At 49.8% G+C, this 21103-nt stretch overlaps 1 protein-coding gene across 7 annotated transcripts in view; it reads right to left on the bottom strand.

The window, feature by feature from the left end:
- Nucleotides 1-10608: 10608 nt before the first annotated feature.
- SEC14L2 (SEC14 like lipid binding 2) overlaps nt 10609-21103 on the bottom strand; it is a 61399-nt gene continuing 50904 nt past the window's right edge. For all 7 annotated transcript variants that reach the window (XM_044989701.1, XM_044989703.1, XM_044989704.1 and 4 more), the window contains 4 exons: nt 19067-19173; nt 18654-18793; nt 17989-18158; nt 10609-13322 (listed from right to left, as the gene is read on the bottom strand). In XM_044989701.1, coding sequence (XP_044845636.1) covers nt 13168-13322; nt 17989-18158; nt 18654-18793; nt 19067-19173 — 572 coding nt within the window. In that variant the 3' untranslated portion in view covers nt 10609-13167. The remainder of the gene's footprint in view (nt 13323-17988; nt 18159-18653; nt 18794-19066; nt 19174-21103) is intronic.

Here is a 21103-nt window from a genome sequence, read left to right as displayed (position 1 = left end):
ACACCCCCTGCCACCCCAGCGCTGGGCTCCCCCTTTCCCCCCACCAGTGCCACCCCACACCTCCTGCTGCCCCAGCCCTGGGCTCTCCCCCACCTGCACCCTCCTTCCGCTGCAGCCCTGGGTCACTGGTAACTCGCTCCCAGGGTGGCTCATTCAGCAGGAATTTTGGATGTGCACAGAACACAGACAGGATTGGTTCCCATATGGTTACAGAGCTGCAGTAAAGTGGAACAATTTTCCACTTGTGTGATTGGAGGAGATCTGGATGCATATTATAAGACTGTCCTCCATAAATGAGGAAAAGTTGAGGTGCCTTTATTATTCTTTTGTTCCACTCTTTCTTTCTATGGGGAATGTGCCAATGCAATATCACTGTCTTCCTTTTAAACAAACAAACAAAAAGGCAATGACTGTTGAAAATAGTAATTCCAGTCCTAATAACCACTGGGAAGCATTTCTTGCTCAATTTTATCCTACTTTTTCTACAGCAAGTTACAGTGGATCAGTATATTTGATTTCGGAGAAATGAAGTAACAGCTGCCCAAACTGAGCTTGAGCACTCCTGAATTTTGAGGTGTTCAAATCTGGAAGGCAGGTGCTGGGGGTGGGGGCTGTAGCTCCACAGCAGAGCACGGCAGCATGTATGCAGCAGCGTGTCTGGCGCTGCGCGGAGCCAGACACGCTGGTCTGAGTGGTTCTGGGGGGTTGGAGAAGGAGTAGGGGGCTCCAGGGGGGGCAGTCAAGGGACAGAAAGCAGGGGGGGTTGGATGAGGCTGAGGTTTGGGGAGTCAGTCAGGGGCAGGGAGAAGGGGGGGTTAGATGCGTCAGGGGGGCAGTCAGGGGACAGGCAGTGGTTTGATAGGCATGGGAGTCCCAGGGGTTTGGCTGGTAAGAAACTCAGTCATGCGACTTGCCCATGTGACTCCAAAACTCCATCTTGGAGCTGGACTTTGCATAGGAGAGAGAAGAGGGGTCTCCCCCCCACAAGATAAAGTCTACTTAAACCCCTGGGAGACCCCTCCATTTGGTGTTCAGCTGGCTAAAGAGAGAGCCTCCCCACCCCCAAGGATACCTGAAAGAAACTGGAACAAAGGACAGTAACTACAGGGTGTGTGAGTGATTGCTGGACCGAGACTAGAAGGAGACTAGTCTGTAAAAGGAAGCTTACTGGAATTCCTCTAAGGGTGAGGTTTTTATCTGTACTCAGTCTTCTTACTGTATTAGACTCAGACTTGCATGTTTTATTTTATTTTACTTGGTAATTCACTTTGTTCTGTCTGCTACTAGTTGGAACCACTTAAATCCTACTTTCTGTATTTAATAAAATCACTTTTTACTTATGTAACCCCTTTGGGGTTTAGAGAGCATGGCCCCTTTAAATCTTTTTCCCAGGAGGGAGGGGGAGAGTAAGAAAAAAGGAAGGAAACTCCAGAGGGCAGCGCTGGAGCTCCAGGGAGAGAGAGAGGGGCAGTGAGAGGCCTTGGCGAAGTGAAGCAGGGAGAACCTGCGTGAGGCCTGAGCAGGACAGGCCTGATCAGGGACAGGAGCCAGGACTCAGCCCGGTGCCAGGGAAGAATGGCCCAAGAAGGACAGGCTGGAGCTGGAGCTGGACCCAATATCACGACTGCCCAGGGCTGGGAGTACTGGGGCTTGTGACTCTGCACTGGGAACAAGGAGGGAGGTTGTAGCTAGTTAAGTGGGGAGGTGGTCGCTCTTGTGGCTTTGCAGAGAGTGGCAGAAGGGCACAGGAGGGGTTTGCTGGGGGGGAGAGTTCACTGGCGCCGAAGACGACCAGGAGCACCCGAGACTCACCACTGGACTGGAACTTTGCTCAGGCCTCCTGAACTCTGTGTGCAGACACATTGCTCAGTGTCTGCCCTTCCAGACTGTGCTACCACTGGGCCCGTGGGGCCTTGGTTTACTGCTCCCCTTATACTTCCCCTAGTTGTATTTCTCCTCTCATCCCTCTGCAAATAAATATCTCCCTTTGTTATCTTCATTGTACTTTTCCTGTGGGTGGGTGTGTTCACTCTGGGGGGTTTGGAACAGGCGCCTCTGGGGTGGAAGGGATTTCTCCTGCTGCCTTCCATTGAGTGTGTCTGTAAACAAAAAAAAAAGAGGCCTGTGGTCTGGCCGACAAAAAGAGGAACCCTGCATACCCTAGAGCAGACCCAGGATGATCAAGGTGACACCTCATCGCAAGAGGAAGTGCCACTGCATGTTTTGTCTTTGGCAGTGGGCTCACATGAATACTGGGTAACCCCGTTGTTGGATGGCAAACCTATACGCATGGAACTGGACACTGATGCAGCCGTCTCGCTGGTCTCCGAGACTGTGTATAAAGAAAAGCTACAGCATCTTCCACTTAAGGCAACAAAAACTGTTCTGAAGACGTATACGGGAGAAGCTGTGCCCATGTTGGGCACTATTGATGTTAAGGTGGAGCTCAATGGACAGGCGGCTAAATTGCCACTGTTTGTGGTGAGGGGTAACTACCCAGCCTTAATGGGTAGGTCTTGGCTTGGGAAGATTCAACTGAACTGGGCAGAAGTGCACCGGATGACTAAAGAAGAAACCAGTCTAACCCCTATACTAAGGAAACATGCTGCTGTTTTTGGAGATGATTTGGGAAGTATGAAGGGAATCACTGTGACATTGAACATTAAACCTGACAGTCCACCAAAATATCTGAAAGCCCGAACTGTGCCATATGCCATCAGGCCAAAAGTTGAAGCAATGGAGTCCTAATACCAGTTACCCACTCCTATCGTTCCTAATACCAGTTACCCACTCCTATCGTTCCAATAGTGAAGAAAGATGGCTCTCTCCGGATTTGCGGTGATTTTAAAGTCACTGTCAACCCAGTGTTGTGTGCAGAGCAATACCTGCTTCCCCGCATCGATGACCTCTTTGCAGGCCTGGCTGGGTGACAAAAATTCAGTAAGATTGATCTGAGTCAAGCATATTTACAGATGCATGTCAATGAAAAGTCCCAAGAGCTGTTGACTATTGTGACTCATAAGGGACTTTATCAATACTGTCGCCTACCCTTCGGAATAACGTCTGCTCCCACCCTGTTCCAGAGGGCTATGGACCAGATCTTGTGTGGCTTGTCAGGAGTTCAGTGCTATCTGGATGATATCCTGGTCACTGGAAGAAATGAAGAGGATCACTTAAAGAATTTAGAAGCTACCCTACAAAGACTGGAAGAGTATGGCCTACGAGTTCGCAAAGACAAGTGTGAATTCTTCAAGCCCTCTGTTGAATATTTGGGACACATCATTGATTCTGCAGGTCTTCATAAGGCCCCTGCAAAAGTTAAAGCTATCGTGGAGGCTCCCCCACCTCGAAATGTAAGCCAGCTGCGCTCGTTTCTAGGACTACTGAACTATTATGGAAAGTTCATCTCAAAGTTAGCCACACTGCTAAAACCACTTCATGAGCTGCTTGGGCAGAACAAGGCCGGGAAGTGGACTGAAGCCTGTGATGTTGCATTTAACAAAGCTAAGGATGCATTGCTAAATTCTGAAGTTCTAACACACTTTGATCCATCCTTACCCCTACAATTGACCTGCGATGCTTCCCCTTATGGAGTGGGAGCAGTCGTGTCACACATTATGCCTTCGGGAGAAGAAGGACCTATTGCTTTTGCTTCACGCACTCTAAGCAAAGCAGAAACTAACTACGCCCAAATCGAACGTGAGGCATTAGGAATTGTTTTTGGAATTCGGAAGTTTCATCAGTACCTGTTTGGGCGAAAGTTTACTCTTCTCACAGACCATCGACCTCTGACGTCAATTTTTGGACCCTACACAGGCATTCCCCCATTAGCTGCTAGTCGTATGCAACGTTGGGCATTGTTACTTTCAGCACACACATATTAAATCAAATATCGGAAATCCACTCTGCACGGCAATGCAGATGGCCTCTCAAGGTTGCCTTTGCTGGTCAAACATCAAGATAGTGCCCAAAAGGAAATCTTCTACTTTGAACAGGTAGAGAATACACCCATCACTGCTACTCAGATAAAGAAGGCAACTCGCGTTGACCCAGTATTGTCCCAAGTTATGGACCTGGTGATGCATGGAAAATCTCGACAAACCTCTCCGGTCTCATCCGACCTTGTTACCTACATGTCCAGGAGGATGGAGTTATCGGTCCAATCTGGTTGTTTGTTGTGGGGGAGACGTGTCGTTATTCCACCACCACTGAGATCACAGATGTTAGAACAGCTACATTCCGGTCACTGTGGAATAGTGCGCATGAAGGAAATTGCACGAAGCTATTTTTGGTGGCCTGGATTGGACAGTGCTATTGAAGAGAAGGCAAAAGTTTGTATGTCATGTCAGGGTGTGAGGAATGCACCCCAGTGGGCACCCCTACACCCATGGGACTGGCCTGAAAACCCGTGGCAACGTATTCACATTGACTTCGCTGGCCCCCTTGAAGGAAGCATGTTCTTGGTGGCAGTAGATGCCCATTCTAAATGACCAGAAGTCTCTATAATGCAGTCCACTACTGCAGAGAGTACTACCCAAAAACTACGAGGACTCTTTAGTTGTTTTGGTCTGCCAGAACAACTTGTGAGCGACAACGGACCGCAGTTCGTCTCTCAGGAGTTTCAAAATTTTATGAAGGCAAATGGGATACACCACATCACGTCAGCACCATATCATCCATCCACCAACGGATTAGCTGAAAGATTTGTGCAGACAATGAAACACGCTTTGAAATCAGCAAGGGGACAACACTCCATTCAAAAGCGTCTGGATACCTTCTTACTTTAGTTGTTGGTGTCACTAGGCAGTTGTTGATGTCACTAGGCATAAATCTAGGTAACTCGGGAGGATGAAAGACCACAAGTGTCAATGAAGTCTTCTTGCTCTAGGCCTATGTGAACCAAAGTACTTCCATGTTAAGCTTTTCTGTTAGCCTTACTAAACTTTTGTAATCTCCTGTGCTATGTGCTGACCGTTAGCAGCTGCAAGGCCGGTTAGCACTAGATGTAGCCAATACTAGATAAAACAGGTGGAAAGCAAATGCTGTAATCAAGGTTCTATGCATGAGAAAGTAGCCCACCGTGGGAAAGTACAGAAAGAAAAAAACAAAGGGGGTATAAATACTGGGACCCCGCCTGCGTGCGGGTGTGCAGGATTTGAGATTCCTATTTCTCCCTTGCACCTTATTTGAGCTCAAATAAACTTGGTTTGCTTCTCCACCCTGGTGTGTTAATTAGTGCGACGCACACCGGGCAACGAACCCCACTGTTGCCCCCCTCGGGCCCTCTGGGCCGGCAACACTTTCCTACAGAAACACACCTCATGCTACGACCCAGGCATCCCCGGCCTTTCTAATGATGGGACGACAGCTGCGCACCTTCTGAACCCGGACAAATTGTGCAACATCAGCAGCAATATCAAGTCATCAGACGGGCACCCAGAGCAAAAGACTGAACCTTTAGCCCGGGTCAGCCAGTTTTGGCTCGGAATTATACTTCCAGAGCTAAATGGGTCCCAGCCACAATCATCACTCAAACAGGACCTGTTTCCTACACAGTCCGGACTGCAGAGAATCTTACCTGGCGGCGACATGTAGATCAGCTGTTGCCAGGTCATGCCAGTCCTCAGGACACATCTGCAGTTGATGGGTCTTACTTCACCTTTTCTGGTGAGACACCGAATCACGAATCACCTGTTTCTGACTGTTCTCTTCCATTACTGCCGGCGGCTGAGATACCCCTTTGCCCAGCGGAGCTGATACCACCTCCTCACCTGTTCGTGCTGCGGACCCTGAGCCCATGGTACTTTCGGGTGCAACAACACCAGAAGTTCGCCGTAATCCACCTAGAGACAGAAGGCCTCCTCATCGGCTGGATCTTTAGCTAGGGCGAACCCACGGTTATGGGGCAAAATAATCCCCAGGGTTTAGCTGGGAATGGAGGCAGTCTACCCTCCTTCTCTAGTCTAGTGTGTGTTTTATTTAGGGGATGTTCTTATTGGGGGGGAGGAATATGTTGTGTATTTGGTTGTCATGGTTTTTGTTCCTATGGCAACTGAGTTAGATTATTAGGGGATAGCCCGGCCAGCTTCGGCCGGTTGGGTGAGCTCTGTGTCTGTAAATAAAATGGTAGTTTAGTTAGCTGTCTGCTGTCTGGCCTCAGGTGATTTCTTCCTAAACCGGCTGCCCCCAAGGATATAACACAAACAGCTGTGCATATCTCTCTATCAGTGTTATAGAGGGTGAACAATTTATGAGTTAAGCTTTATACAGGGTAAAATGGATTTATTTGGGGATTGGACCCCATTGGGAGTTAAGCATCTGAGTGTTAGAGACAAGAACACTTTTTAAGTTGCTTTCAGTTAAGTCTGCAGCTTTGGGGCATATGGTTCGGACCCTGGGTCTGTGTTGGAGCAGACTGGTGTGTCTGGCTCAACATGAGAGGATGCTGGAGTCCCAAGCTGGCAGGGAAAGCAGGGGCAGAAGTAGTCTTGGCACATCAGCTGGCAGTTCCCAAGGGGGTTTCTGTGATCCAACCCATCACAGGACGCTTGCCCTGTGGATAAATAGGGGACTGTGGTCTTCAAGGCCAGCAGGCTGGTTCGTGAATGAGCAGAGAAGGGACAGGAATGAGCAGTGCTGGGATGGTGATAGGACCCTCAGGCCTAGACTCTGTGGAAGATCTGAGTGAGCAAAAGGCCACGGTTCAGTATCAACCCAGCCTAGCAGAGATTCATGAGCTCCAAGTGAGGCTGTTGGTAGCTGAGAGGGGATCTCATTTGGCACATGTTATGGGCATGATATTCAGCCCCTGGCTCTCTAACATTCTAGTAACTCTTCAACATCTCGCTATTACAGTGATGGGTATTTTCAAAATGCAGAAAGACAGATCCAGAGCTGGACTCAACAGAGCTGCATAGATCCGCTGTGCATGGACCCTCGCTGTGTTATATCATGGTCCAACCACTCCCAAGAACTAGCACTTTATAAAATCACCTGTTATGGGGGGCATAAATTCCACACTGGTAGACGAAGGGTTAAATGGGAGCTTGTGGCCCCAATTCGTTCAGGTTACATCAGGATTGTGTGTGAGACCCAGCTGGGGAAGAGCTAGGTCTTCATGAAGGAAGGAGCTCAGGGTAGTGAGGGGAGAGACCCAGGAGGGGGTCTGCCTGCAAAGCTCCAGGGAGAAAGCCCTGGGGGTTGCTGTTCTGGAAGAGGAACAGGGAGCTGAGGAAGACTGGGAGGGACTAAAAGCTCAAGCCAGAGGCAGGCAGAAGTGGCTTAAGCTGTATATGGTTCTGGCTGGAGTTTTTGAGTTCTGCTGGGAAGCCTGGGACCCTGCTATGCTGAAAGAAGAAGGGGAGTGAAGAGCCCAGCAGGAGTGGAAGATGTTCTATGGTAATGGACACTTTATTTGGGACATTGTCAGTTCGTAAGAGGTGAGACTACATGACCTGCCCAGAGCATCAAGTCAGTAGAAGAACCAGACAACTGAAGAGCCATCAAGGTCCAACTGAAGGCAAGGTCCTGAAATGCTGTGCCCAGCCATGAAGGGGTGTGCTGGTGAGTGACTCCCTCTTCTTGCATCTCTCTCCGGGGGTGATATAGAAGGTTCAGCACTGCCTACCTCATGCAACTGAACACAGAGCACACTGGGAAATGGCATCTCTCTGTCATTCCTCTCAACATGCACAGAATGGGGGGAGGGGTTAACATCATAATCTTTATTTTTAGACTGTTAAAAATGTAAGGTTTTAGTCAAGTCCTGGCATGAATCTCATTGTCTCTAGGAGGCGCTGTTGCAAGAGCAGCATCGATGTTTGTTCTCAAAGGTGAGCAGCACACACATCCTGGGGGGTGAGGGGGGAGCATTACCCATCAAGGATGCCCAACACTGCCCAGTGTGAATTCCCTTTTCAGTTGCTTATAGCTCTGCCAGATTTTAACCATTTCATCTTAAATTCTCCAGGCCAGGTGTCTGCTTCAGGAGGAATTATTTTGGGAAAAAATCCAGCCGAAATGGTTCAGCCACTTCTGAGAATAAGGCTGGGGGAAAACCCCATGAAATTATCCTGGTGCCCTTCTCTTTGAGTGCACTAGTGCCCCCATGCTCTGGAGCAAGGAGAGGAAATTTGGCAAGAAGGGTGATTTTAGCACCTAAAATCTCACAAGATCCCATCCTCGCTGAGGCTAGATCTATACAGACCCCTGAGTGGTGAGGCGATGCTGACCTAACACCTGGTGTACACAGTGCTAGTGCCATGCTGTAGTATTTCAAGTGTAGCGTAGCCCTGAGCATGCCACAGCCCCTTACAGCTGCTAGTACTGACCAGATGGCGCATGCACGATCCCCACAGAGGCATGGTTCATCCCCTCGCAGTGCCTACGTGTGACTGGACTGCACAGGGGCCACAAAGGCAATGAGCATGCTTCCTGCAGCCCACGATTACAGCAGCACGGAAGCACTTTCCCTGTAATGCCTGCTCTGGGCCTGTGTAGGGCTGGGTACAACCATGAAAGCAGGGAGCCCATTTATCCAGTACCACTCTGCTGCCACCCAGACAGTGGAGGAGGAAGACACCTAATTTCAAAGCAGAGGGAAAAAATGCTGGGTTGAGGAAGAGGAGGGAATAGATTGTGATGAAAAGTCTGGTGACACCAAGACTAGCTGAGCTCAGAGATGGGGACCTGGGGCCGGTGGGGTGAGGAGGCCGGGACTGGCCGGGCTCGGAGATGGGGACCTGGGGCCGGTGGGGTGAGGAGGCCGGGACTGGCCGGGCTCGGAGATGGGGACCTGGGGCCGGTGGGGTGAGGAGGCCGGGACTGGCCGGGCTCGGAGATGGGGACCTGGGGCCGGTGGGGTGAGGAGGCCGGGACTGGCCGGGCTCGGAGATGGGGATTTGGGCGAGGAGACAGCGGAACTGATCGCTGCCCTGCTGCCCGCCGGACACGCAATTTCAGACGGTCTCTAATTTACCCCCATCCGAACCTTCCTCTGCGGCTCCGCCCATCCCGACCGTAGAGTACTTCCGCCCCGAATAAAGATGTCTGCCGAGAGTTCCGGCCCTGGCAGCCACCTGACGGAGAAACTGCGGACGCAGCGGCCCCGGAAACGACCCGCCTGATAGTGCGCATGCGCATATGGTTTTTCCTGCCACGGGGCTCTCAGGCTGCACTGCCCCCGTGCTAGCACCCTGCTCCCCAACATTAGTGACTCCTCCCCTTAAAGAGGCCGCCACTGAGGTTGTGCGGGGGGTCCTCAGGTGCTTGGAGTCTGCTCCCGGCACGGCTCTGGGCCTGGTATTGAGCCCGCAGGCAGGGCCGGCTTTAAGCCAATTCCACCAATTCCCCCGAATTGGGCCCAGCGCCTAAGAGGGCCCCGCGCCCAGTGAGACTCCCTTCCCTGGCTAGAGGTGCCTTTTTAATTTTTACTCACCCAGCGACGCTCTGGGTCTTCAGCAGCACTTCAGTGGTGTGTCCTTCACTTGCTCTGGCTCTTCGGCGGCACTTCAGCAGCGAGTCCTTCAGTGCCACCGAAGACCTGGAGCGAGTGAAGGACCCACTGCCGAAGTGCCGCCAAAGACTCGGAGCACTGCCCGGTGAGTACAAGCCCCATGTGTTGTTGGGTTTTTTTGTTGTTTTTTTTTTTTACATGTGGGGTTTTTTTTTTTTTGGGTCATCCCTGCTGGGGCCCCGTCAAAACTGTTCGAATTGGGCCCCACACTTCCTAAAGCCGGCCCTGCCCGCAGGCTGGCTTGGGAGGGCGGGTACTTGGCTGGAGGAGATGGTAGGCGGAGGGGGGAGCTGAGGGGACGCTGGCTGGGGGCATTGAGGGGATGCTGGGGAGGTTTAGGGGATGCTGGCTGTGGGGGGGTGAGGGGATGCTGGCTGTGTGTGGGGGGTGGGTGAGGGCATGCTGTGGGGGGTGAGGGGATGCTGGCTGGGGGGGTATTTAGGGGATGCTGGGGAGGTTTAGGGGACGCTGGCTGTGGGGGGGTGAGGGGACGCTGGCTGTCTGGGGGGTGAGGGGATGCTGGCTGTCTGGGGGGGGTGAGGGCATGCTGTGGGGAGTGGGTGAGGGCATGCTGGCTGTGTGTGGGGGTGGGTGAGGGTATGCTGGCTGTGGGTGGGGGTGGGTGGGTGAGGGCATGCTGTGGGGGGTGAGGGGATGCGGGCTGTGTGTGGGGGGGTGAGGGGATGCTGTGGGGAGTGGGTGAGGGGATGCGGGCTGTGGGGGGGGGTGAGGAGATGCTGGCTGTGTGGGGGGGGTGGGTGAGGGCATGCTGTGGGGGGTGAGGGGATGCTGGCTGTGTGGTGGGGGGGGTGGAGGGGAGGAAATGCTTGGGGGGGAGAGATGCTGGGTGTGGCAGGAAGTCAGATGTTGCTGTTGACCACCCTGAATATTCACAACAAGGCCCCCTAAGTGATGAGATTGGCTTAAACCCCATTGATATTAAACCAATGTGGGGCTCTCTTGCTGCAGGGAGTGGGGAAGGACTCTCAGCTACTATGAGCACAATGGCAAGGGCTGAAGGCAGGGAGCACAGAGGTCTGGCCACCTGGAGCATTTATGAACCCACACCCCCAAAAGAAAGGATGAGACAATGATCTGTTCAGCCATTTACTAATAAAGCCTGTGGACAGCATGAGATAGCACAAATATATATTATTCCATCCTATAATTGTCCATTGTTATTCCAAACCATCTCACCTCTGATGTTTATCCTGGCACACGAGGAATTGAAAGGGCATGTGGGCTGGGAGCTAGTGGCTGTGATGGAGGCTCCAGATGGCTCCATCCTTTTCCCTCTCCTATGTGAATTTACTCTCATTTTGTAACTGTTCCAGCCTGGAGCTTCTGTAAAGGCTGCAGAGCCAGCAGCCTCCTGATGGCCTTGCCACCTGCTAACAATCATGCTATACTCATGGTCCCTTCTAAAGAAACATGACCTACAGAGCTAGTCATTCCCTGGAAGAAGAGACCTGGTCTCCCTTTAAGACTAGAGTTTCTATTACCAGTGCAACCTATGTAAGGCACTGATGGGCCGACAAGCTGGGCTGTATCACCCAGTATGGCCCACCTGGGGTGGTCAGAGCCCGAGCCACAGATAGGGTGATACAGTCTAGGCTGCATAGCCTCACAGTGCCCACCCATCAGATTAACTTATTATTTTCTTCTACTGTCCATGATCCAAAGAATTAAAAGTGCCATATCTTTTCCAAACAGCTGAGTGAGTACTCCTGCCTCGGGACTCCTTCAAAACTTGGGAGGAATTTGTCCTTCATGAAATCCACCAGTTCCCCCTTTATGGTCAGTGCTTTCCCATATTGACACCATGCTTGACTGTTCTAGAGATGTCCTTGAAAATCAGACTGTATCCCATCTTTGCTGTCTCTAGGATCTGCTGCACATACAATTTGCACTGGCTGTTTCTCTGTGTTCCAGAACACAGTGCAACTGCATGGGAGACCTCCACTTGCTTGTGGCTGCTTGAGCCATCTTGGTTCCAATCTAGAGCTGGCTTTCTGATGTGTCTTTGGCTCAGGCATTTCCACTTGCTCCATTTGCACCCTTAACGCAGTGTGTGCAGTCTTTTTCCTACCCCACCCCTAGTGCTGCTCCCTTTCCCCTGTGGATGGGGATCAGGTTCTGCAGCTGGTTCATTTAAGATATTTACTTCATTTGATTCTATGTTTTCTTTCATATATAATGCCACAACAGCTGCATTCAGAACCAATGTCCTCGTTGCAAGTAACTGTGGGCCAGCTGAGTGGTCAGGAATTCAGTGGCCCTGGAGCACCCCACTGTCTCTTGATGTTGACCTGGAAAGACTGTTGAAAGCTTTGCTGAGTGTGAGTCTCATGGGAACCTCCCCTCCTAGTGCCGCATGATGGGCTGGGGGTGGCTTTATGATTGGCAGGGGCCAGGCTTCCTGCTGGGACTGTAGAAGGGTGAGGCCAACCATGAGTTTCCTTCCCAGAGGGGGAAGATAGGTCAGGCCACCTTCTGAATGCCTGGGTCCTCCTTAAAGTGCAGTGACATGTGTTTATGTCTCAGGCCAGCCCTGGGGGCAAGGAGGGGAGCATGAATATTGCTGTCTCTGGGATTTGCTCTGTATTATTGATTTTGATGTTAAGGTGGAAGATGCCCCACACAAACCCTTACATCCCACTTCCCCTCCCACTATGTCTGTGCTTCCCACTCCCCAGGCCCAGGTCCTGCCCCTCCTCCTCACTGTGATTTGCTTTCTCAAGTTGTTCCACTCCCTTGTAGCTGATTGGTCTTTACAGATCCCTGCCCCTGTACGGCACACTGGGCCATGGAGCCCAGTGCAAGCCTCTATGGTGCTATGGGTAGCGATGTCCCCTCCTCTGGGACTGTGGAGCCTGGATCCACTGGCCCCAGGGAAGCTCCAGCCCTTTGTTAGGTGTGAATGTTAATGAGCAAGGTAATGAATTACACAGACAAGTGCTGGGGAGGTTTTTGGAGGGGTGGGGAAGAAGGGGCACTCTGCCCTCCTGCAAAGCTCTGTGCTGGCCAGGGCCTTGCCACCAACACCAGCTGCTACCACCCTAAGACTTGGGCTCTCAGCTGTTGCACCTCATTGTGCTACAGAAGTGCCAAGAAGGGCCCCTTTCCTCCCATGTTTTCAGCTCAGCCCATGTCGAGGACACACCTACTGATAATACAAGGGGTTTCCCTCCTGAACACCCCAGGACCCTCCCCCAACCCCCAGCTGCTTAAAGCCCAGAGTTCAGATCAGGGACAGATTAACCTGGCAGCTGCTGGTTGGATTGGCAGCCTGAACTGGTGCATGTCTGGGCACAGAGTGCTAGATCCCAGATGCTGACTCCCCAGCTCAGCTATGTTCATTCTAGGCAGCTCCAAGGAAGAGATGGAAATCTTCCACTCTGCAGCATCCATGCCCCTGCCTACAAACACCCCCTCTGCAGCCAGCCCAGGATGAGGGAATGCCCAAAAGATCACTCCAGAGAAGGTGCCTGAACGTTCTAATGGCAACTAGCAGAGGTTCTCTGGAGAATAGTTCCACTTTCACTTCCCCATGGCTGGGTGGGTCTGGGAGAAGCCCTGGGTTTGCTTGTGCAGAGAGAGATGGGAGTGGGGCTGGCGGAGGAGGTCAGACGATGAGGGAGCTCTAAGAGCCATCACTGGTGGGCATTGTTGAGGTCCAACTCATTCATGGTCTCTTCCAGTTGCTGTATCTGCTCCTCTGACTTCTTGTCTGGCAGCAGAACCTCCACTGTGTAGCTGACCTTCTTGGCATGGAGGTAGCTGTAGGTGTTGTCAAACCGCAGAACATCTGCAGGAGGAGGGGAGAGAGGTTACTCCACACTCAGTGCAAAGAAGAGATCCATGGGCACTGCCCCTAGCTGGACAGAACCAGACCTGTGAATGGGGGTAGTTATTTTGCCTGTTAGTGGCTGGAGGATACAGATCTGGGAGATATTGACTCCTCAGAGGGAGGCTGCGTTAACACCCTATTCATAGAGCAGTTTTTAAACTAAGGGCTGGGGGAAAGCTGACAGGCATGGAGGAGCACATGGTTTGGCTGGAGACAGACCTTAGCGGGAGGATCTATTAATGGAGATGCTCTATGTCCTAGTAAGGAGGAGAGGATGGAAGATAAAATATGGGTAGGATCTGATGAGAAAGTCAAATTAAAAAAAAAAAGATTCCCATTCAATTACATCATGTAATGGCAGATAGCTAAAAAGTGACACTTTAAAAAAGGTTTCTGAGTAGCAGCCATGTTAGTCTGTATCTGCAAAAAGAACAGGAGTACTTGTGGCACCTTGGAGACATGCTGAAATAAATTTGTTAGCGCTTTCGTGAGCTACAGCTCACTTCTTTGGATGCATAGATGTCAGATTTGTGTCCATTTATTCTTTATCAGGAATCATAACATTCAAAAACCAGTGGGAGAACACTTCAACCTCTTTAGCCACTCAGTGACAGACTTGAAGCTTTTTTGTTGCAAAATTGCCACCTTCAAAAAACAGACTCCAAAGAGAGACTGCTGAACTCGAATTAACATGCAAATTAGATACAATTAACTCAGGCTTAAACAGAGACTGGGAATGGTTGGGTCATTACACTAATTGAATCTATTTCCCTATGTTAAGTTCTCCTTACACCTTCTATGGGTCATCTTAATTATCACTTCAAACGTTTTTTTTTCTCCTGCTGATGATAGCTCATCTCAATTGATTAGACTCTTCCTGTTGGTATGCATACTTCCACCTTTTCATGTCCACTGTACATATAAATATCTCCTGTCTGTGTGTTCCATTCTATGCATCCGAAGAAGTAAGCTGTAGCTCACGAAAGCTCATGCTGAAATACATTTGTTAGTCTCTAAGGTGCCACAAGTACTCCTGTTCTTTTTACTTTTAAAAAGGGCTTATATACAAATGCTAGAAGTCTAAATAATATGGCTGAACTAGAGTGCCTCATATTAAACGAGGATATTGATAAAATAGGCATCACAGAAACTTGGTGGAATGAGGATATTCAATGGGACACAGTAATACCAGGGTACAAAATATACCAGAAGGACAGAACAGGTGGTGCTGGTGGGGGAGTGGCATTATATATGAAAGAAAACATAGAATCAAATGAAGTAAATATCTTAAATGAACCAAACTGTACCACAGAATCTCCATGGATTCCATGCTCTAATAATATAGCAGTAGGGGTCTATTACTGACCACCTGACCAGGATGGTGATAGTGACTGAAATGCTCAGGGAGATTAGAGAGGCTATAAAAATTAAAAACCTCAATAATAATGGGGGATTTCAACTATCCCCATATTGACTGGGTATATGTCACCTCAGGACAGGATGCAGAAATAAAGTTTGACGCCTTAAATGACTGCTTCTTGGAGCAGCTTGTCCTGGAACGCACAAAAGGAGAGGCAATTCTTGATTTTGTCCTAAGTGGAGCACAGGATCTGGTCCAAGAGGTGAATATAGCTGGACCGCTTGGTAATAGTGACCATAATATAATTTAATTTAACATCCCTATGGTGGGAAAAACACCATACCAGCCCAACACTGTAGCATTTACTTTCAGGAAGGGGGACGACACAAAAATGAGTTTAGTTAAACAGAAATTAAAAGGTGCAGCACCAAAAGTGAAATCCCTGCAACTGCATGGAAACTTTTTAAAGACAGTATAATAGAGGCTCAACTTAAATGTATCCCCCAAATTAAAAAACATAGTAAGAGAACCAAAAAAGAGCCACTGTGGCTAAACAAAGTAAAAGAAGCAGTGAGAGGCAAAAAGGCATCCTTTAAAAAGTGGAAGTTAAATCCTAGTGAGGAAAATAGAAAGGGGCATAAACACTGGCAAATGAAGTGTAAAAATATAATTAGAAAGGCCAAAGAAGAATTTGAAGAACACCTAGCCAAAGACTCAAAAAGTAACAGCAAAATAAAATTTAAGTACATCAGAAGCAGGAAGCCTGCAAAACAACCAGTGGGGCCCCTGGACAATCAAGATGCTAAAGGAGCACTCAAGGACGACAAGGCCATTGCAGAGAAACTAAATGAATTCTTTGCATTGGTCTTCATGGCTGAGGATGTGAGGGAGATTCTCAGATTTGTCACCTAAAAAGGTTTGGGAAACTGTCCTAGGTGTCATCAGGAGGTTTTGGAACAAACTGATAAACTAAACAGTAATAAGTCACCAGGACCAGATGGGATTCACCCAAGAGTTCTGAAGGAACTGAAATGTGAACTTGCAGAACTACTAACTGTAATTTGTAACCTATCATTTAAATCAGCTTCTGTACCAAAAGACTGGAGGATAGCTAATGTGACACCAATTTTTAAAAAGGGCTCCAGAGGTGATCCTGGCAATTACAGTCCTGTAAGCCTGACTTCAGTACCAAGCAAACTAATTGAAACTATAGTAAAGAACAGAATGGTCAGACACATTCTGGTGAACATAATTTGTTGTGGAAGAATCAACATGTTTTTTTGTAAAGGGAAATCATTGCCTCACCGATCCGCTAGAATTCTTTGAGGGGGTCGACAAGCTTGTGGACAAGGGGGATCCAGGGGATATAGTGACTTAGATTTTCAGAAAGCCTTTGACAAGGTCCCTCACCAAAGGCTCTTAAGCAAAGTAAGCTGTCATGGGATAAGAGGGAAGGTCCTCACATGGATTGGTAACTGGTTAAAAGATAAGAAAAAAGGGTAAGAATAAATGGTCAGTTTTCAGAATGGAGAAAAGTAAATAGTGGTGCCCCCCAGGGGTCTGTTCTGGGACCAGTCCTATTCCATATATTCATAAACAATCTGGAAAAAGGAGTAAACAGAGAAGTGGCAAAATTTGCAGATGATACAAACTACTCAAGTTAAATCCCAGGCAGACTGCAAAGAGCTACAAAAGGATCTCTCAAAACTGGGTGACTGGGCAACAACATGGCAGATGAAATCCAATGTTGATAAATGCAAACTAATGCACAATGGAAAACAATCCCAGCTATACATATAAAATGACAAGATCTAAATTAGCTGTTATCACTCAAGAAAGATCTTGGAGTCATTGTGGATAGTTCGCTGAAAACATCCACTCAATCTGTAGCGGCAGTCAAAAAAGCCAACAGAATGTTGGGAATCATTAAGAAAGGGATTGATAATAAGACAGAATATATCAGATTGGCTCTATATAAATCCATGGTACGTGCACATCTTGAACACTGCATGCAGATGTAGTCGCCCCATCTCAAAAAAAGATATATTGGAATGGGAAAAGGTTCAGAAAAGGACAACAAAAATTATTAGGGGTATGGAAAGTTTTCCATATGAAGAGCGATTAATAAGACTCAGACTTTTCAGCTTGGAAAAAAGACAACATGGGGGGGAAATAAAATCGTGACTGGTGTGGAGAAAGTAAATAAGGAAGTGTTATTTATTCCTTCTCATAACACATGAACTAGTGGTCACCAAATGAAATTAATGGGCAGCAGGTTTAAAACAAACAAAAGGAAGTATTTCTTCATACAATGCACAGTCAACCTGAGGATGTTGTGAAGGCCAAGACCATAACAGAGGTCAAAGAAGAACTAGATAAATTCATGGAGGATGGGTCCCTCAATGGCTATTAGCCAGGATAGGCAGGGATGATGTCCCAAGCCTCTGTTTGCCAGAAGCTGGGAATGGACAACAGGATGGATCACTTGATGATTACCTCTTCTGTTCATTCCCTCTGGGGCAGCTGGCATTAGCCAGTGTCAGAAGACAGGATACCTGGCTAGATGGACCTTTGGTCTGACCCAGTGTGGCCATTCTTATGTTCTTATTTAAAATGGCCATGTATGAAATAGTTCTATATAAAGAGCTTAGATACAACTTTGAAGGAGTCTGACGGCCCCTTCTTTGCATTTAATTCAGCAGAATGGGTTCCCAGGGAAAGCCCAGAAAACTCCTGGAAATCCTGCTGAGGTGCTAGTTTACAGAGTAATCCCAGCAAAGGCTACTTATCACCTGAATGGGTTTCTGGTTGAACTGGCTGATTCTGTTACATGGCTAAGATCAGGCAGACTAATGAGTGAAGCGTTCTGTATCTGTGATGCAAGCTGATGTGGCCTTTAGAGTTATTCAGGCTTAAATAGCCAGCTTCATTTTTCCCACATCATCCAGCCATTTCCCAGCCCACATGAAGTAGTGTCAGTGAAGCCTTGGGCCAGAACAGGCCCTGGGTATTGACAGGGCAGAAACTCGTGCTTAGGGCAGCATTTCCAGCTGGCAGATTAACTTGCAGCTGGAGGGAAGCTCTGAGACTGGCCATGAAATTAGCATTTCAGTTACCTGGGGAAGTCTCTGTATTTTCTTTCCATAAATGCTGGGAGAGATGGTGCCCTCTAAGTCCCAACTCCTCCCCCCAGCAGATTCAGCATGGTCTCTGGAGCCAACAGATGGGGAAGCTCCCAGCATCAAGGGAGAGGGAGCCACTTACAGATGCCGGCCACGGAACAGGTGAGGGAGCCGTCCTCAGGCACCAGGTGGGCATTGTAGCGTTGGTTTGGAAGCACCTCCATCATCTCGCCAGCTCGCTGCCGCTCCCCAATTCTAGTCTTCAGATAGACCCCAAAGCCCACGTCGGCCCCTTCAGACATGAACTGCCACCTGGTGGGACACAAGCCTTAGACACAGGGGGCTCCCATGACCCCTTCCCCTCATAACCACTCCGCCCCAATACAGTGAGGCTGGCCTAGACCTTGGTACCACCCCGCAGCCTGTGGTGCTGACCCAGACCTTGCCATCCATCCTCCCCTAATACAGTGGGGCTAACCCATGCCTGAGGAACCACCCCCACACATACTCAGTGGGCTCACCTTGACTTCAGGGTCATGCCCGGGTAGTTGGTGTGACCCAGAACTCATTAACCTTAGGTAGCTTGTCTGACCCAAGCCTTGGTACCTTCCTACCCCACCTCCGTCTGGGTAGGTGGGCTGGCTCAGGTGGCCTCAGTAACCCCCTGCCCCCAGATGGCTGGGGTGACCCATGTCTTGGCACTGCCCCCCCATTCACCCTCATGCAGCCCCTGTTATCTGTTCACCCCAGGTGGGGCCCATGTGTTGCTGGTAGCCCCTGGGATAGCTCTGCACCAGCTCTCCCTACCTGAGGACGCAGCCTGGGAAGAGGATCTCATACTCCACCTGGTGGGAGGAGCCCCGGTTCACTACCACTAAGTGCTCATACTGCTGCTTCAGCTGGTCCCGCACATAGTACTTCTTGGGGATGTCACCGCCGTAGTTAATCTGGAACAAGAGAGAACCAGGCCCTGAGCCACGAGGGCATCACACATTCCGCCCCCCCCCCCCCCGATATCGCTCCCACCCTGGGATCACAGACACAAGATGACTGAGAGGACTCCTGTGCTGGAGTCCAGAGGCCTCTGCCCTGCCATGTCTCCAACTGGGCTCCCCAGCTGGTGGCTGCACTAGCCAAGCTGGGCGGTGACTGGAAGAGCAGTGGCTGACACCCCAGCATGCAAGTGGGGGATGCTGGTGTTCAGGATGGGGTCACTGTACCTTGGTCACACACTTGGGGTTCCCATCTGGGTCCCGGAGGGTTCCCCCGTACACCACAGGGATCTCTTCGGGGGCGATGTACTTCTGCAAGACCTCCTTCCAGTTTGCTGGCAGAAGAGAGAAGAGCAGCGAGGTTACACCTGCAGGAGCTGCCCTCTGGCTAGAGAGCTGCAGTGGGGGGCAGGGGGACTGTAAGGGTATGTCTACACTACCAGATTAGTTCGATTTAACTTAATTCGAATTTGTGGAATCGACCTTACAAAGTCGAATTTGTGTGTCCACACTAAGGACACTAATTCGACTTTGTGAGTCCACACTAACGGGGCAAGCGTTGACATTGGAAGCGGTGCACTGTGGGAAGCTATCCCACAGTTCCCGCAGTCCCCGCTGCCCATTTGAATTCTGGGATTTCCCCCCAATGAATGCTGGGGGGAAAAATGTGTCGAGGGTGGTCCTGGGTAACTGTCATCATTCAACGTGCTTTCGAACGTCTCAAGGGGAGATGGAGGAGCTTACTGACTCGCTCGGATCTCAGCGAAACCAATATCCCCATTGTTATTGCAGCTTGCTGTGTGCTCCACAATCTCTGTGAGAGCAAGGGGGAGACCTTTATGGCGGGATGGGAGGTTGAGGCAAATCGCCTGGCTGCTGATTACGCTCAGCCAGACAGCCGTCCAATTAGAAGAGCCCAGCGGGAAGCGCTGTGCATCCGGGAGGCTTTGAAAGCTAGGTTCCTCAGGGAGCAGGGTAACCTATGACTGTTCAGTTTCTTTACAGAGAAGCTGAACCTGCCCCTGCTTCAGTTACTGTTGACTTTCTTCTGCGGTTACATACCCCGTTCACCACGTTTCCCCCCTTCCAACACACGTTTAAAAATAAAGTTAATGGAACATTGTTAATTAACAACATTTTCTTTATTAATGAATTTGCGTTAAAGGGTTGAAACAGGGACACAGACTGTGGTGGGTAGGGTGTGCAGTGATGTTAACACCGCTTCTACACTTGAGGAATGATAGGCTCCTGCTCCTAGAGTGGTCTGCAGTGCCAGACTGGTTGTTTCAACGGAGTCTGCCATCCCTCCTTTTCGGGACTCTGTGTGCGGGGGCTACGTGACCTTGTGGCGGGGGAGGACGGTTACAGATTCCCCTGCTGCGTGGCTCTGTGGTCCGGGACAAGGACCGCTGCATAAGTTCTGTAACCGCCCTCCCATGCCACAAAGTCACGTACCCCCCACCCACACAGAACATGGAAAACACCTCCCAGACCGACCAGGGTGCCTACTGACTGCACTGTGTGTGTGACCTGCTGTTGATCCTGCCCCTGTGTCTGTACCCTGGTAAAGGTGACTGTCCTATGCAATTAACAACCCCCTTCCCCCCCCCCCCGCACTTCACAGACAGTCTTCTGTAGAAAAACTTGACGGAAATAGTAATTAACAGCAAACTACTTTTAATAATCAACTACACAGTTAGGGGATGAAACTGGGATTGGGGCTTCGGTGAGCCAGGAAGGGAAGGACTTCTCAACATTTAGGGAATGAGAGCCTTCTTGTATTTGTGCACTCTGCAGGGGTGCAGTGACAGTTTTCACGGCCCCTGTCGCCCCTCCTTCTTGTTACTTTGGGTGAGGGGGGTTTGGGACTTTGTGGCGGGGGAGGGCGGTTGCAGATACAGTGCAGGGGGGCTCTGTCCTCCTGCCTGCGGTCCTGGAGAACATCCACAAGGCGCCGGAGTGTGTCAAATTTTCTCTGGGCATTTCCTGTGTGGCTGGTCAGAACATCCAAGCTCGGACTGCTGTCCAGAGCGTCAACAGAGTGGTGCACTGTGGGATAGCTCCTGGAGCTACTAAGGTCGATTTCCATCCACACATAGCCTAATTCGACATGGCCATGTTGAATTTAGTGCTACTCCCCTCGTCGGGGAGGAGTACAGAATTCGAACTAAAGAGCCCTCTAGGTCGAACTAATTAGCTTCCTGGTGTGGACGGGTGCACGGTTAAGTCGAATTAACGCTGCTAAATTCGACATAAACTCCTAGT

This window comes from Mauremys mutica, chromosome 16, assembly GCF_020497125.1.
Source record: "Mauremys mutica isolate MM-2020 ecotype Southern chromosome 16, ASM2049712v1, whole genome shotgun sequence".
Taxonomy (NCBI): domain Eukaryota; kingdom Metazoa; phylum Chordata; order Testudines; family Geoemydidae; genus Mauremys; species Mauremys mutica.
This window is presented reverse-complemented; position numbering and strand designations above follow the sequence as displayed.